The sequence below is a fragment of the Alligator sinensis genome, unplaced genomic scaffold (assembly GCF_000455745.1).
Source record: "Alligator sinensis unplaced genomic scaffold, ASM45574v1 scaffold693_1, whole genome shotgun sequence".
Taxonomy (NCBI): Eukaryota; Metazoa; Chordata; order Crocodylia; family Alligatoridae; genus Alligator; species Alligator sinensis.
Window position 1 is genome coordinate 1,490,095 of NW_005841987.1, and position 16,932 is coordinate 1,507,026.

Genomic DNA, 16,932 nt, shown 5'->3' on the forward strand with positions numbered 1-16,932 from the left:
CTGTGGCAGGGGGCCAGGCTAGATGATCTGTTCAGGTCCCTCCTGACCCTAGCTACTATGAAACTGTAACCCCTTCTGGCTGGGCAGTTGAACGTGGGTGCTGATGTTGGCACCAAGCTGCTCAGCCAGCTGTGGGCAAGTCTGCCGGAGAGGGGAAATGGCCATGGGGGGAGGGGCAGCCTTGGATCTGGGGCCTGGCAGGGTTAGGGAGGGAGCCAAGCCAAGCCATGCCCATGATCGGGCTCATCCCTTTCCCCGCGCTTGGGGTTGTTGCCCGGTACTGGCACCCCCAGCACCGACAAATCCCATCGCCCCAAGCCCCACCCTGGCCTCAGCTGCCTCCCTGCCCCAGCACTGGCTCCTCATTTCTTGGGGCCCCCAGCCAGGACATGGAGTGGTGCCAACCTCAGCTCCTGTGGTAGGCTGGAGGGGACGAAGCCTGTGGGATGCCCGTGCCCTCCCTGCCAGGCCCTGCACAGCCAGGATGGGGTGTGGGACAAAGCCATGGCTCATCCAGGGAGTACAGGGAGGAGTGGCAGCTCTCGCCACTGCATGTGTCCTGGGAGGACATGGGGGGCATGTGCCCCCAGATGTGCACGGGGAAGGATGGGCTGCTGCTGTCGGCTGTGGCCGGGGCAGTGCCAGGCTCTTCCCGGCTGGGGGTGGGGGGGCCGTGCTGTGCTCCGGGAGGAAGGCAGTCGTGCTGTGGGGGGGAGGTCAGGTGGGCTATGGTGAATCTTGGCGGGGGGGCCACTGGGAAGAGCCTGGTGCAGCCCTGGCCCCAGCCCACAGCGGTAGCCTGCCCTGCCCTGCTCTGCCCTACGTGGATCTGGGGGCACACTGACAGACAGCTGGGTGTGAAGCTGGTGGTGCGGGGAGCTCACACGCTACTACCATCATCTATACACTTCGTGTTGTTGGCGGACACCGCTTCCCCTTTCTGGCTTCATGTGTGGCTGGCCGTCAGCACCCCCTCCACTGCTGCTGTGCACAGGGGTGGAGGGTGTGCTGACAGCCTGCCACACGTGAAGCTGGCGGCATGGAGAAGCGGGCATATTTGGGTGTAAGATAGCGGCACACGGTGCCCGGCAGTGGCACGGAGTGATGGATGGCGGTGGTCCCACCCCCTGTGCTGTCGTTTCCCAGGTACCCCACTTCACACCACTGGCTTCACATGTGGCTGGCCACCAGCAACCCTCACCCGGCCAGATGCAAAGTTGACAGTAAGGAGAAGTGGTGTGCGGTGGCAATGCAGAGTCATGGATGGTGGCCGCGGCCCCACCCCCCGTGCCACCACTTCCCATGTACCCCTGCTTTTGTGCAGTGCCGCTGCGTACCCCCTGGGTACCTTATTTACCGTATCTACTCTTTGCCTCTGGGAGATCTGTGCCTCAGCACACATGCCTGAGCATACTCTTTGGTGTGGGGCAAATTGTGCCACTTGGAGCAAACTGACCCTGCCCAGCTCCTCCCGGATCTTCAGCCAGGGGGAGCTAGAGGCTGGGGCCAGCACAGGTGCTGGCCCCAACAGTATAAAGAGCTGCCCTGGCGAGCAGCTCAAGGCTACTTGCCCTGAGGACCTTCTGAGGCCTGGCCAGTTGGTATCTGTGGACACTAGCCTCTTGTGCCAGCTGGACTGCTGAAGCAGCCCTAACTTAGAGTGGCCCCTGCACTGTCTACCTGCTGCAGCAGTCTGTCAGTGGGGGCTGCTGCCTTTCTGGACAGCCACCTGGGCTCTGGTATGGGTACTGTAGTAGAGCCAGCTGCCACTGGGCTGTGGCTGCACAGTTGGCCTTCGAGCGGCACTAGTGTCATGTCTTCTGATGTCCCTGCTCTACCACCTGAGCAGCTATTGCCCAAAAGATGTGCTCCTTGTGGTGGCCTGTTTCAAACTGTCAAAGTGTGTCCTCCTCGCCCCAAATGGCCAGGAGGCCAGCCACCTTATCTGCCCTCCATCTGGGCCCTGGGCAGGCTCCTCTGCCTGGGTCCTGCCACTTGCCTCACCAGCAGGGGTCCCAGTGTTTCCTGTTTAAAAATTTCAAAATCTCTGATAAAAAAAAATGCCAAATTCATTTGTTAAAGAACCCCAAATATCTGTGTAATGCCACTAATACACACACACACACACAGAGGAATATATATGAGAGAGAGAAAGTTGGGCAATGGTTTATTGATATATTTACAATTTTAAAGCAATATGGAAGCCCACCAGTACCTCTGTCATCGTAGTAAAATACATTCTAACTGTCTATATGCCCTTTGGTGTTTGCTTTTGGGGGTTTTTTTATCGAGGAAAAATAAGAGGTCCTCCTGCCCCCTTCACTTACCAGGATGCGGGGACAGCTGCCCCTGCAGCCACAGCTCAGGCCAGCAGGTCCCATCGTGTCTGGCAGCTGGACACTCAGGATGTGAGCTGTGGATGGAATGTGTGGGGGGGGTTTGTGGATGGGCATATGGGTGTGTGTGTGGGGGGGGGGGTGGCCAACACCCAACCCTCCCCCCCCCTCTGCACAGCCCATGCTTCTGGTGGCCTCGAGCAGCAGTGAGGCCATGAGCGAGACAAGGGCCACCTGCAGGCAGAGACCCCTGGCATACCGCCTGAGTTATGGGGCTGCACATGGTGCAGGGCGCTGATCCATCCAGTTTGCCACACACCCACGCCTTGGCCAGGACTGGGCTGGTTCTCACCCTTGGGCAGGACCAGGCCATTTATTGCTGTCACACGGGGCTACATGTGGTGGCAAGAACCAACTTGGTCATGTCCGAGGGTGCATGGCATCAGTCCGGGAGGGTGCCCTGCACCACATGTAGCCTCACAACTCGGCACTTATGGTCCCGCTGCTCCCTGATGCCACCAGCCGTGGGGACTGTGTGCGGTGGGTGGGTAGGGGTGGGAGTGTGGTGGTCTCCTCCCCATGCTCACCCATGAACCCCCCACGTGTAGCCCCGCTATTAAGGTGCTGCCACATGCCACCGAGGGGTCTCTGCCTGCAGCTGGCCCTCTCTTTGCTCATGGCTCCACTGCTGCCTGATGCTGCTAGTTATGGGGGCTGTGCGCCATGGGGTGGGGTGGGGTGGGGTGGGGGTCCCACCCCACCCAGTCCCCCACCCTGGGGCCTACACAAGCCATCAGGCTGGGTGGGCTCCGTGGCTGCCTCTTAGTTTCTCACCTGTCTGCAAGTAGCTCTTGCAGGCTGGATCCTTGCCAGCCTGCAGAGAGGCATTTGTAAACGGGGAAACCTGCAGTTTCCCTTTTAAAGGGGAAAATTCACATTTTCCCACATCCCTTTTTTCCAGGGCCCATGGTCCCTGCTGCAGTCTCCAGGTCCTCCTGACTCTGCTCCTGGCCTGGACAGTCCTGGGTGCTTCCGTCTCCAGGACATGGGTACAAGTGGCCCCCGTGCATGTCTGGTCCTAGTCCTGGTCCAGCTGTCTTGCCTGGGCCCAAGGCAGACTCTACATGCCAGGCAGGCTCTGGAGCAACCCAGGATAAAACCTAGATCCCAGCCAACTTCAAGCCACTACTACCAGCCTTTCCCCACATGTATTTCCTCCAGCATGCTGGAACAGCAGCAGCTCACAGCAGGTATAGAGATACTCTAGCCAGGTCCTAGAGTGTCTCCTTGGAGGACCCAGGCTCCAGTTGCCTCTGGTCATGCTCCAGGAACATCCCCTACACTGCTTTTTTTCTAGCATTTTTTTTTTTGATGCTGGCATTTCCAGGTATCAAAATGAAGAGACATATTTGCAGTGCGGGGGACATTTTTTTGTTACCAGCATGACCCTTGTGGCGTCTCAAGCTGCTCTGAGATGCCACAACTGGCACGTGCTCGCTTGTCTGGATGCACCCCTTGTGTGCTGTGGAGGGGAGCCTCCTGTAGATCCCAATAGGTCGTTTTTCAAGATGTTTTGGTTCACATAATCTATAACTGCTTGGATCCAGAGACTTGGAACCTTGGCTTGGGGTGGATGGTTGTGGCTATTTTTCCACAACAGTTGAGGAGTGCTAACTTCTGTTTTTCCAAAGGTCTGTAGTTTTCTGCACATGTACAATGGATGGATTTTGAGTGGTGAGCTTTGATTTATTTTATTTTATTTTCACCCAAAGCAAGCAACTTTAATGTACAGTAAGAAATAGTTGTTAATGCAATATGATATACTAAACTGGCATATAGTAATTACTTCATCAATCTACTGAGTTTCTTTGATGTTAGTTTCAGGTTTAAGCTTTTTTGTACAATGCAATGGTATTTTAGAAAAAGGGGGGAAAAGAAGGAACCAAATCTTTGTTAGATGTTAATTTCTCATATAACAGTTACTGCAAATGGAATTACTGCATGCACTAGTAGTTTGGAGGTTTTAAAGCTCTAATAAAGAAATGGGGATTTTATACTGTCAGAGTATATACTACTTCTGTACCAAGGTTTTTTTCCCCCCCTGGGCTTTCACTGGGCACCCAAAATGGTATCTGGAATCAAAAATGCCTGTTACTCCATGTTGCATGAATAGGCATACCTGACCACAGAGATTTGTGTATTAGTCCCCTACAGTTTGACTTCTCTGATAGACTTCAGTTAAGGGGAAAGGGGTATTAGGAGGAAAGGGCAGGTAATAGACAATGCCATGAAGAAGTTAATGACAGTAAAAGTGACAGACATCTTTTAACTAATAAAGAGTGACTAGACTATATTAGCACTATTTACTGACCACTATCCTGATTGCCAGTCAAATACCAGAGCCAAATTGAGCTTCTGATTCTGATCTTAAGGGCCTTTAATTGGCTTGGCAGTGATTATTTTACAAATCACAGCTTTCCATGACCATGACCTGCCATGACAGCAGGAGACTGGGATTGATTACATACCAAGGGACTGGGCATTTTCAACAGCTGGACCACAGCTACAGAACTTGTTTCCATAAAAAGTCAGAATATAGATTTTACAACCTCAGGCCAAAATGAAAGGCTCCTCCTCCTCATATTATTTTTCCCATATAACTTCCCTAAATATAGCAAATATTTTTTAAAGCAAAGTTTAAGATAAAAGGTTTAACTTGAAAATCTACTTTAAGATGTGTCAGTGGAACTACTTATAGAACCTTTTCAGTTTGCAGGAAGTTTTTTGTGACTAATGTTTCTGTTGTAGGTGCCTGTGCAGCCTTTCACATCAGAATGAAATTGGTTCACAGATTTGAGGCCACATCTCTTCAAGTATAAGGCACAAAGTTCTGCTTTATAGAAGGCAAATTAAATGACTACAGATTAACTACTGATTTTGAAGTTTGTAAGAAGCGGATATTTTTACAAGACTTTTTTTTAAAGAAAGTAAATAATTTTACAAGGTGTATTATAAAATATGCTATTAAAGAAAAAACTTAGTAGTCCAAACTAACTGTAGCAAATGAGTGAATCTTGTAATAAACAAGATGCAATGTCGAGACCACAAGTATAAATCTTGATCTCATTGATGTCACTGGGATTTCACTGACTTCAACAGAGGCAAGATTGCACATTACTATCTGTTTTACTTGACTGGGAAATAGTCATCAATGTAAGGAAAAAATTAGAGTCGATTCACATTCATCAGGGTCCCAAGTAGAGAATGTTTTCAAGACAATGATGAAATAAAGGTACGGGGCTGCATATACACTGTTTTAGTAGAGTTAGAAGCTTCCAGCATACAGATGGCTGTCTTGTAGGTATTAAAGTTGAGACAAACTTGATCAGTAAATCAGCATTACTCAGACAAAGTTGAACTACCAGTTTCTTAAAATCATGTACTTGCTACATAATCAGTTTATGCAAAACATGTTGTGTGTTCACTTTTTTATGTAGGTAAACTTCATCAGAAGGAAACTCTTCACTCTCTACTTTTGACTGATTTAAACAAAAGTTATGATTTGAGTTCAGATATTAAAATGTGATTGTAGTGTTTAAGGTGCATCTCTGCCAAAGTTTCTCTGATGAGTCATTAATGTGAGTGGGTGGGTAAAGCAAACTGTCTCAGTATTGCCTTTTTCAGTATGCTGCATTAACACTTGTAAAGTATGTGTGTTGTGGGGTTGGAGGAAAGGGGTAGAGGGAGACAAGATTCAAGGTAAAATGTCTAATAAGTTATAACCAGGAGAAATCCATACTACTAAAATGTGAAACATTTATTTCTTTGCCTGTATTAAGTGATACATTATATATTTACAATTTTGATTATTTCAGATAAACATAAGTACATACTACAGACTTAACTTATGTAGTTAGATGACTTAAGATGTTGAACTGTGTATGCTCTGGATACAGTGATGGAATAAATTTCTCATACGTGTGGGATTGTAACCGTTGAAACAATCATTACTGAAACCGTATACCTTATTTCCTATAACTAATAACAACTGTGTACCTATGGAATATATTAACAGTTATTCCCTTGGTTTGGGATTTTTGCTGAAATATTTGGTTGGGCAGATATTTAAACGTGACCTGTAATTTATGTTGCCTTAATGCGTCAGGGAAGAAGGCTAATTATAGCTTTCTCCTGAGTTGTGCCAATATTTTGTGAAACCACATTTATGTGTATATAACAGAATTAATGTATCTTCCTTAATAAATCCTGGTAAATTGCAAGTTTTCTTTACCTAGATTTAAAGAAAAAATACTTTTGTTACTGTTTAGTGTTCCAGGAGTCTACAAAATAACTGCTCCATGCCTGGTTGAATGTTTTAAATTTTCTTGGTCAGCTATTCTTCTGTTTATTTATTTATTTATTTTCAAAACAAAATTTTACACATTACTTGTTGTTTAAATGGAAATTGTAGAGTTCATCTTCAGTTCTCCATTTAGGGACTTAACCTGGCCAGTGTATGGCCCCTTAGTCATTGGGAAATCATTCACCTTGTGGCTGACCTCTAAATAGTGACTTGACAGTGTCTGCATGATATCTCAGGGCTGAAATAATGGAAGAAATGTCTCTCAGCGCTACAAAGTTTTGTTGGTCAGTATAAATTAGTTGGGTTTTTTTAATGTAATTTTCGTATAGGAATTCATTCTTTATTGCAGATATAAGGGCTTTTATTAATTTGTATCTTGAAGAATCTGCTACTACATCTGCATATGGTACATAAAGAATAGCAAATTTTTCAAATACACAGCAAGGCACTCCTGAGAATAGAGTCAAGCCATTAGTGGAACATGCAGAATTATTGGCTCCAAATAACCACCCTAGAGAGGGGAAACACTATAATGAGAAAAGAAAAGCAGATATGTTTTTCTAATATTTGTTGTTTTTCTTTGAAATGGGTAAAGAATACCTGGAGTGATTTATATTTAATTGAAGATTGCATTCCATCAGATGGCCATTTATCATTGGTGGCTTTTCAAGACCTCTTAGGAGTACATAGTACATATTTACCTTAACTTGGCTAGGTCAGGGGAAATAAAGCAAGAATAATAGATGTTACTGTGATATGTGAACAAACTGGAAACCATGTAGGCGAAATATGAGGTATGTGTGTTCATCCCACCTCCTTTGTGGCTTTTTAAACTTTGAAAAATTACTAGTTATTGTTAAAATAATGTGATTTCCAGTACGTTATCCACATATATATTTAAAACATAAAAATATGTAAATGGATTTTCCATTATTCCTAAATGATATTATTTTTCACTTTGGGGACCGATTGCCTTGTCTGACCCTTATTGTTTAATATTTTGTCTTTTAGTAGCACTGTTTAAAATACTAGGAATTGGTTTCCAGACTGCACCTTTTTATTAAGCTATGTTCAGTATATAGGAGTAGTAATTTATGTAGATCACATGACAGTAAAATTCTTGGTTCCTTGGCAGTTTTAAAATTTTCTTAGAATTGTTCTACTCTAGGAAGGAGGATTGTGGAGAATCTCCGTGACTATCGTGTCATCTTTCAAAAAATCATGGTGATTTCTCATCCTTGCTTTTTGTTACTTATTAAGTGGGATTTATGTATACAGGCTGTATGTGGTATAAAGAATTAGATTGCCTCAGCTATCCAGCAGTCAGCCAAGGCAAAATGAAGTTCTAAACCAAGTTTCTCAATCAGAATCATCCTAAGAGTTTATTGTATTTTAATATTTGCCTAATATGTTGTTCTGTTAGCAAGCCTAAAGGTAGTAAGAGAAATATAGAATAACCTAAGCATTAATAACCATAGCCCATAAGGAAACTTGAGACTGAAACAGAGTTTAGCCTTAGCATATACATTCTTTATTTATCACAATACAGAATGTAAAAATGGGAACTGTTGCAAAGGATGTGAAACGGAACCAAATTGTTGTTTCAGCTAAACTAGGCGATAAAATGGTTTAATTAACTAGACTGGTGAGGTGAAATTCAATCAGCTGTTTTATGAATAAGCTATTTTCTTACGAATACTTCCAACACCTTGTAAATTAACCTCATCTCTTTCTAGGGAGTGACTGACTCTGTGGCATTTATTAACATTTCATGTACCCCCATTTCTCCCATGCTAAATTTGCAAAAGGCTTCCCTCCATTCCTTATTTTTTAAATTTTATTTCTTAATTTTCCTGCAATGTGAAAATATTTATCAGCAGCCACACCTTTATTTAATAACTGTGTCTTCTTTAGTGTGGTAAATGATATATGTTCCAAATGACGTTTACATTTATGTAATAGTGATTACTCTGCAGGCTCCCAAAGTACTTTAGAATCTAAATTCTTATTTTACTTACTTCAGCATAAGTGCAGAAAAACTTCAGTGACTTCAGGTGGATGATTCTAGCTTTACACTGGCATAAAAAGAGATCAGAATCAGCTCTATGATTCTCAATCTGTGAGGTGAAGTGTGATTCCCATTCCGTATGCAGCTTTTGGAAGGTGAAGTGCAGAATAACTAGTCTAGTTGAAACAGAAGGAGCATATAGTAGAGTAAGAACATAGCTGGAAGTCAGGCTAGTATGTGTTTACCAAACCAGATGAAAGAAATCTGTACCCATTACAAAAAATCTTTATGGCTGAGAAGTAGTCAGAAACGTAGTTTTGTATCTCATCTGGAAGGTGGCACCTCCAGCAAAACAGTAAGCCTTTAACACTATGGTAGACCATTGATTCAGTACTGACCAAAGGGCTTATTTTTTTACTTCTGAATTTCCGGAACATTTGGGGGTTTTTTGTTGGTTGCTTTTCTTAATAGCTGCAGAACTCTTGTAAGTTTTTTTTTTTTTTTTAACTGTTGATTACTCATGTATCCTCATAAGTAACTCCAGTTTAACTGAGTTTCATAACTGGGATTATCATTAGATTTTGGTGAGAATTTACGTTAGTGTATGAATCCCTTCATCGCTTCTCATCAAAGTTGCTGGAAAATATTAGGGTCATAATCAGGTGCTGCTGGAAAATGTCGGGCAGGGGATGCATGCTCATTTGTACAATCTTACACTGGTTTGCGTCAAACTGAACAAGATACAAGTAAGATAATAAGACCTGGTGTGCCCTGTTAGTAGAGTTTGATGCGAAAATTTCAGTGGCAGCCACTTATGGTAAATAACTAATTGTGGTTTTGTTTTTAACATTCTTGTTCAATGGTTTTGTCCAAAGCATCTGTAAAGCAGCTTTTTACCACCTCAAAACTGTGACTCATGAAGCAGTCACAAGGCGTTCATCTTTCCCTTCATTTTGGACATGTTTTACTTCCTGTTTGTCAGTGCCCCTGTGGCAATGTGATAGCTTCAAGTCTACAATATTGTTTTGCTCCAGCCATTTTGGAGTACTCAAGGGTAATATGGTTTATATCTCCTTTAGGGTCTGTGTGTGTCACTTTAGTGATGCTCCCAACCTCCAATAGCCTAAGGTATAGAGTCTTGGAGGAAGATTCAAACTGGATATCTGCAGGCTGCCTCTAGTCATTTCTTTTAAGTCGTCTTCCAGATTGCCTTTAGTATGAAATCTTTTCAGCTAAAATGTATTTGAATTGCTCTTGTATAGACCTGTATATTTTATAAATTATGCTCATTGTGACTTTTCAGTAAAGATGACTAATTTTAGTGAATTATGAATGTTATTAATAGATGCAATAATTCACCATCATTCTAATTGCTGGCCTTAAAAAATAAATGTATTAGTATTAGTTTAAAGTATGTATTGAATATAAAACACAATGATTAAGTTATACAGGTCTAACATGATTAAAATATATATAATGTTCACTAACAAAGGGACTTTGATTTTTCTTTTTGTCATTTTCAGAATCCAAATACATTTGAAAAACTTAAAATAAATGAGCATTCTTCTAATTGAAGCCTTTTATGGTGGTTCCCACAAGCAGCTAGTGGATCTTCTGCAGGAGGAAGTAGAAGAATGTGTCCTCTACACATTGCCAGCAAAGAAATGGCACTGGAGAGCACGGACTGCTGCCCTCTATTTCATGCAAACTGTGCCAGCTAATGCTAATTACAGGTAAAGTGAGTTTTGACTAACCTTAGAGGTCAAAATAGAAAAGGGTCTTCAACCACATTTGTAAAACTAAATTTTCTAAAATATGCATATATGGAAATAAACACTGAAATTAAATATTGATCTACTAGCTTTTCATACTTGAGTTTGTATGAAAAACTTCCAGCATAATTAAAAAAAAATACAAGTCCTGTATTTCTAGTACTATGAAGTCTCCATCTAATATGGGCTAATAAAGGTGTAACAGGATGGCCTGTCCCTTTAAGACAGAACAGCCAGTCTTGTCGAGAAAGCTGGGAGTCATTAGGATAAGCAGGGAATGGTGCAGCGTGTCCAGTGAGGTTTAAGAAGATCATTGCTTGGGAAGGCTTGCACAGTCAGGGGTGATGCAGTAGGGGATGCGTGTGCAGCATGTTAGGGAGGGAGTGCTATCAGTGCAGTGGGAGGCCTGCATGGCACGTGGTACCCAGCCACTCTGGAGTTGGACAGACCTGTTCTAATGTATTGCTAAGTGTGAGTGTATGTGTGCACACACGCATGTGTATGTGTGTGTGTTACCTATAAACTTATCAAGTGAATTCAGAGCTGAGAAAAGGATATAGACGAATTGAGACTGAAGTTCTTTTGTTCCATAGATCACTTACAGCAGCGGTTTTCTGTTCTTTGATCCTAGGGACCATCCTCAGCATTTGTACATAGCCCAGCAACCTGTCTGTCCTTACCTCATAGCCCAGAGGCCACCACCTTGTCCTAAGCTCGTTCCACAGACAATGGGAACCAGCTAACCTCTGGCCTCCATACAGCCCCCCTACTCCTCAATTCCACCTGCTGCACCACAGCTAACCTCTCTCCAATGCATGAACAACCCAACAGCCTACCTTCCCTTGCAGTCTTCTTACAGAACTAGCTCCAAAATGGAAGTAACATTGACACATCACTGTACTTGGGCTACTTAGCTCTGCTTCAGCCAAGATTTTGTTGACCTGTCCATCTGTCTACCTAAGATGCTTCCAGTTAGGTAAATGAAAAACAGCCTGTCATCTCAATGTGACACTGCCTGGAATCACAGAAATATGTGGTTGTCAGCTGATCATTCCACCTTTATCCACCCTGGTGGCTTATCCCTAGGACTGGCTGAGAAACACCAAGGTAGAACATAGCTAAAACACCCTCCATATTCCAGAGGGTACTGTGTACTGTGGTATAACTTGAATAATCTGAATGCCCTGAACAAGTTGACCTAAACAGATGTGAGGGTAGTTCAGTCTTGGTGATTATTTAGTTTTTGAACTCTGTAATGTGACTACAAACTTAGAGGCCAATTGTGTATGTGGATGTTGGCAATGTCTATAAGTTAGGGCCTAGACTGAGCCCTCATCCAAGCAGTCAATAGATAATGAATGCTTTCAACCACTATCTTAAAACCAGCCCATCATCCAACATCCCAGATGAGTTAAAGTATTGTAGGATGAATCTATAAACAGTAATATACGGAATGCTGCAGTTTACATTTCAGTCTATCCAAGCTAGAGAACATCATTGAGTCAGCAGTGGAATGGGTATTTCACTACCATTACTTAATATACTTAACATATTTACTTTTATACAACACACAACTTTCCCCAAAAAATCAGCCCCCCAGAATTGGAGGGTGTGTCTTAAATGGGAAAACTGATTTTTCTATTCTAGGACAGAAAAATGGAAGAACAGGGAGGTATTCTCTCTATAGAGTAGGGAGATACTACTGCAAGATGGCTGCCATACTTGTCCTTCTGCCAGCCTTAGAGAGGAAAGGGACAGAGTTCACTCTTCAGGGTGAGAGCTAGTGTCAACTCTCTCACAGCCACATTGGCTACAGTTAGGTTCCCTTCAGTCAGCATTCAGCTGTGACTAGAAAAAAATCTTTTTTCCCTTCATTCTGCTTTCCCCAAATAAAGTGCAGGTCTTATTTGGGTGTGTGCAGTATGTGAGAAAATACAGTATAGGGAAAAGTCCTGATGCCACCTTGGAATGTGCTATCAGGGACCCTCTTGCCTATATCAAATAACATTAATTTCAGCAGGGACCCTGTGGAAACAGAGGGGAATATGGTAGCAGATCTCAATTGATAATTAGGTGTAATATTTGCTACTTCAAATTATAGCAAATAAAGGTAGTACGCGCAGATGGAGATGAAAATGATTTTTCAAGCATGGAACTTGTGCTTCAGAAGGTCATGTGGCATGATTTGCAATGCATTCAGATTTGTTGTGACATAATATGTAACCTAACACAACAGTTCAGCAACGATTTGAATATGAAAAACATTAATGTATAAAAAAAATACCTTTTCCCTGTCTGCTGTTGCTTTTCATTTCAAATAAGTTGCTATCCTAAACCAAATTCCTGTAACTAATTTTTTTCTTCTCTCTAGCCTGAGGCATTTGAGTGTGGGTTATGCATTATTTTCCCTTTGCAACAATTTTATTTTGGAGGAGTATATATGACAAACTGTTATGTAAATTTCTCCTGCATCACAACTGCGTCCTCCAACGCATCACAATGTTATCTATGTTCCTTCAAGGTCAGCAGCCCAAGCTGTCCAGCACTAACTGTATTAAACTAATCAGACATCACTCACAGACATACACCTCATTAGTTTAACTTACAGTTACATTGACCCAAGATAACTTAACTCCAATTTGTCAAGTAACCTACGTCTTAAGAAAAAATACCAGCAGCTTGAAAACTCGCTCAAAGTTAACAAACTTGCAATCTGTCATAGGCTTATGTGCAAATATAACCTTTACTGACAACAAATAAATTTGAACTAACCAATAGAGCATTTTGAAGAAGGGAAAGCATTTTCTCTGCTGTTGCTGTTTGTGTTTGATCATACAGAATCAAAGAGTCAAAGTTCACAAAGATACAGTGTTAAAAAGGGTATATATTGTATCCTTTTATGTAAGATAAAATGGTTAGGGACACATACTGATGCGACTGGTGGAAAGAAACCTGATTAGAGTGACTTTCTGCTTTACTTGAATGTATTATTATGTTTACTTTTCAATTGAATGTTTCAGGTATTGTTACATTAAATGAAAGTGTAAATGTATTAGTAGTGCCAATCTAATGAGGTTGGCTCTACTTTTTCCTACTGGGCAACAACACAGATTAAAATTAGCATTGATCTTTTACTTCTAGTTTGCTGCTTACTATGTAAACAACCATTTCAGATTTGCTTCCCATGTTGTGGCAACTTGTTAAGACTGAATTCTCACAGTATATCTTCAAGAAATATGCATTTAGAGCTACATCTTTACATTTCTTATTTCTGGAGAGGTTGTGGTAAACATCATATTTGTGCATGTTGCTTGGGACTTACCCCAGGATTAGGAATTACTTTACTTTAGATCTCTTTAGATAGAGATCAAATAACATTTCATAAATATTTTGTTACAGTGTATTTTTGATGAAGCAGGTGCATTTTAACTGAGCATTCACTTTTCTTTGTCTTTCAAGATGCATCTTCTGTTCAAAATGTTTGTTTAAAATAGGACTAATAATATATATTACAATATTGATGAACACCTAATATATGTTCCTGAAAATAAAACTCCTGTAGTTAATCATGGAAGGAAGCAGGCCAGCTAGTGCTCAGATAATGTTAAATAAGAAAAGTAAAAATTTAAAGAGTATTTTTTTCAGCAGAGTATGACATGAGCCCAAGAATCTGAGATGTTCATATTCGGAAACTCTGTTGTGACCAGTCATTTTCATCAGTGACAGGTTGCTCATACTTTGTTATTAGAGAACAGACACGTAGCCTCTTGAGGAAGTTTTAAAAGCTGAATCAGATATAGGCAGTGAAGACAGCTTTGCTTTTCATAAAAGAAATTGTAAATTATGTAGCCGGAAGACTTGATGGGTATGTTTATCTTGCGTTTCTATACAAAAACTGTGGGAATTACCTAGAAATAAAAAAATAATAATTGTGCAGAGAGGATCAAGGAGATAATGCCTTTGGCTCCTTGCAGACATTAAAAAACAAAACAAAATGCGCTTTACTGGAAGGAGCAGTACATTACTTCAACCTGGCTCTACAGCTTCTGAATAGATTGGGTGCTTCAGCGGGGCTTTTTGACACTTTTATCTGAAGCTGATTTAATCATCTATCAGATAAAAGCCCCAGAAAAGCCCCACTAAAGTGCCCGATCTATACAAACATCAGGTGAGCCAGGTCCAACTAAGTCACTGCCTCTTCTGGGCATGTTCCGGGGTCGACACGGGAATGCCCGAGTTGAAAGTAAAGCCCTGTTGGTTTGGTTTTTTTTTTTTTTTAATATTTTATTTTTTTTTACATCTGCAAGCTGCCTTTTTTTTTCCAAGGAGGGGCACAGGAAACATGCATTCTGGATACTTTCAAACTTTTTACCTTCAACAAAAAGTATGGTTTTATACCAAGGACAGAAAAAGCAAGCAACTCTGTAGGACCTGCTGAAACCCCACAATCTGTAGTTAAATTTGCTTAAGTCTGCATGTGCCTGCATAAATACAGGCAGAAACTTTGATGCAGATAAAGTGCAAGAAATAGAGCACTTGCATGAATTGCATGTTACAATATGGCCGCTACTACTTTCTTTCTTTCTGTTTTTTTTTAATTATTAAACCAACTTCTAAGTTAGAGTTCAGCAAATACTGTAAAAGGGCAAATAGCTTTATGTAGTAAGTTTTGGCATTTATGTAGAGTATTAGTCGTTTTCCAAGCACTTTACACCATGAGTAACTATCCTGCTGGGCAACACTTCTCTTCATTTTGGAAAAACAGTCTTGTGTTTTATGATTCAGTCTACCGGGGCACCATCTTCGGGCACTCGCATAGCGGGAGCACAAAAACAGTGGCCACCACCATTGTTCTGAGCTGCTGGAGCCACTGTAACCCCTTCTGCTGGTGCTGCTGCCACCCAGGGCTCACAATCTGGTAGTTACATGTTTGGTCATGGCATTCTCTTTGTGTCTCCCAACTTCTTATCACTTTGAGTCCTTCAAGGAAGCAACACTAATTACAGAAGAAATTTTATAGGAGATTCACAGTTTGAAATGGTTTGTCTCTGCCTGGCAGTGCCAAAACACAGCCTGCTCTTGCCTTTATTTATTTATTTAATTTTTAGTTCAATTCTGTACCTAGATTTCTAGACCACACATGTCCCAAGTAGCTGATTATATATTTCAGTAGGGGGTTTTGATTAAATGTATTGTAGAGTTTAGCTATCTGGATTTTGAAAATTAACCTTATCAGAACACCTCAAATAATATGGTAACTATTGTAATCACATAGCTAATTACAGATTTTATTTCTTATCTAAAAACAAAATCTTAAAAATTGGAAATAATGGACCCATACACTATTCTGCAAAGAAAAAGTTCAAAGTTTGGTTCACTACTTTTTTCTGATAATTCTGTTGTTTTGCTTTAAAGAAAACAAACTGTTATGTATTTAAAATAAAAGAAACCTTACAAATGGTGTAATGGAAGAGAAAAATCCTTTGTCACATTTTGCAAGTAGTTTCATCTTTACAGAAGGTGTTAATTCAAAGATACATAAACAGTTATTAGCCCAGATTCTGGATCTAGCGAACAAAGGGGTTAAACGTTGTGCTGCAGCTTCAAGTTTATGTTTTTAATAGCTTTGCTAGCTTTAAAAAAAAAAAAAAATAATGTGTAACATTTTATACTGCCCCCCAGGTAACTGTTCATATGGATAAAAGATATTATTTGTAACAGACTCTGGCCCTTAAAGACCTCTAGGGTAAATGCTAGAGTATATATACCCCTTGAAACTTGACAACTGTATTTTAAAAGACAAACTGTATGCTTATTACATTTTTACAGAGGGGCAAAACAATTATTTTTAATGAATGGATTTGTGAAAAAAATTGATAAATGTAATGTGCAACATATAAAGCAGTCTAAGGGTGTATAGACTGAGCATACATAATTTTGTTTATAAAAACAACATATTTATTTTGAATATTTGACAATAAAGGCTAATGCTTAGACCTTTGGGCATTTCAAATCTGTTTTCAAATACCTTGCTATAAGAATAAAACTCATTTTATAGAATAAGCTTTTTACTGCCTAATATTTCCAAAATATTCTATTAGAAATGTGTCATTTAGTTCCTAATCCTATAAATAGTTATGCAGGTAACTCAGTATATTGAAATCACAGCATTACTTATGGGTATAAGCTTTAGCAGCTTGGTTCCTTAATATTTACTGGATAGCTAAGGGTGGCATGAAGACCTGACCTAACCTAGTGTTAGGTCTATGTAAGTGCCGATTTGTACAGATGTTCAGGGAGGTTAGATCGGGCTTGTGGAGGTGAACTAAGTAAAATGAGAAATTAAGGTTAGCTTGATCTACCAAACACATTTGGAGTGCAGCCTGGGGCCTGGAAAAGTGCAGCTGCTTGATCCAGTTCTGGGGCTGCACTCTTCCTACTCCTCTTCCCCCC

The 16,932-nt window shown here is 41.4% G+C and overlaps 1 protein-coding gene across 10 annotated transcripts in view; it reads left to right on the plus strand.

Annotated features, from left to right (window-relative positions):
- Window positions 1-16,932, plus strand: part of GTDC1 (glycosyltransferase like domain containing 1) — a 317,443-nt gene that overhangs the window by 97,982 nt on the left and 202,529 nt on the right. For 7 of the 10 annotated variants that reach the window (XR_003093474.1, XR_003093476.1, XR_003093475.1 and 4 more), the window contains one exon: window positions 10,231-10,440. The exons of 1 other annotated variant lie outside the window; for it this stretch is intronic. Coding sequence is in view for 1 of the 9 variants with exons in the window: in XM_006021326.3 (XP_006021388.1) it covers window positions 10,262-10,440 (179 nt within the window). In the remaining 8 variants the exon portion in view is untranslated. Of the gene's footprint in view, window positions 1-10,230; window positions 10,441-11,110; window positions 11,456-16,932 lie in introns of those variants that run through there. 2 more of the 10 variants (XR_003093478.1, XR_003093484.1) reach the window with 2 other exon arrangements.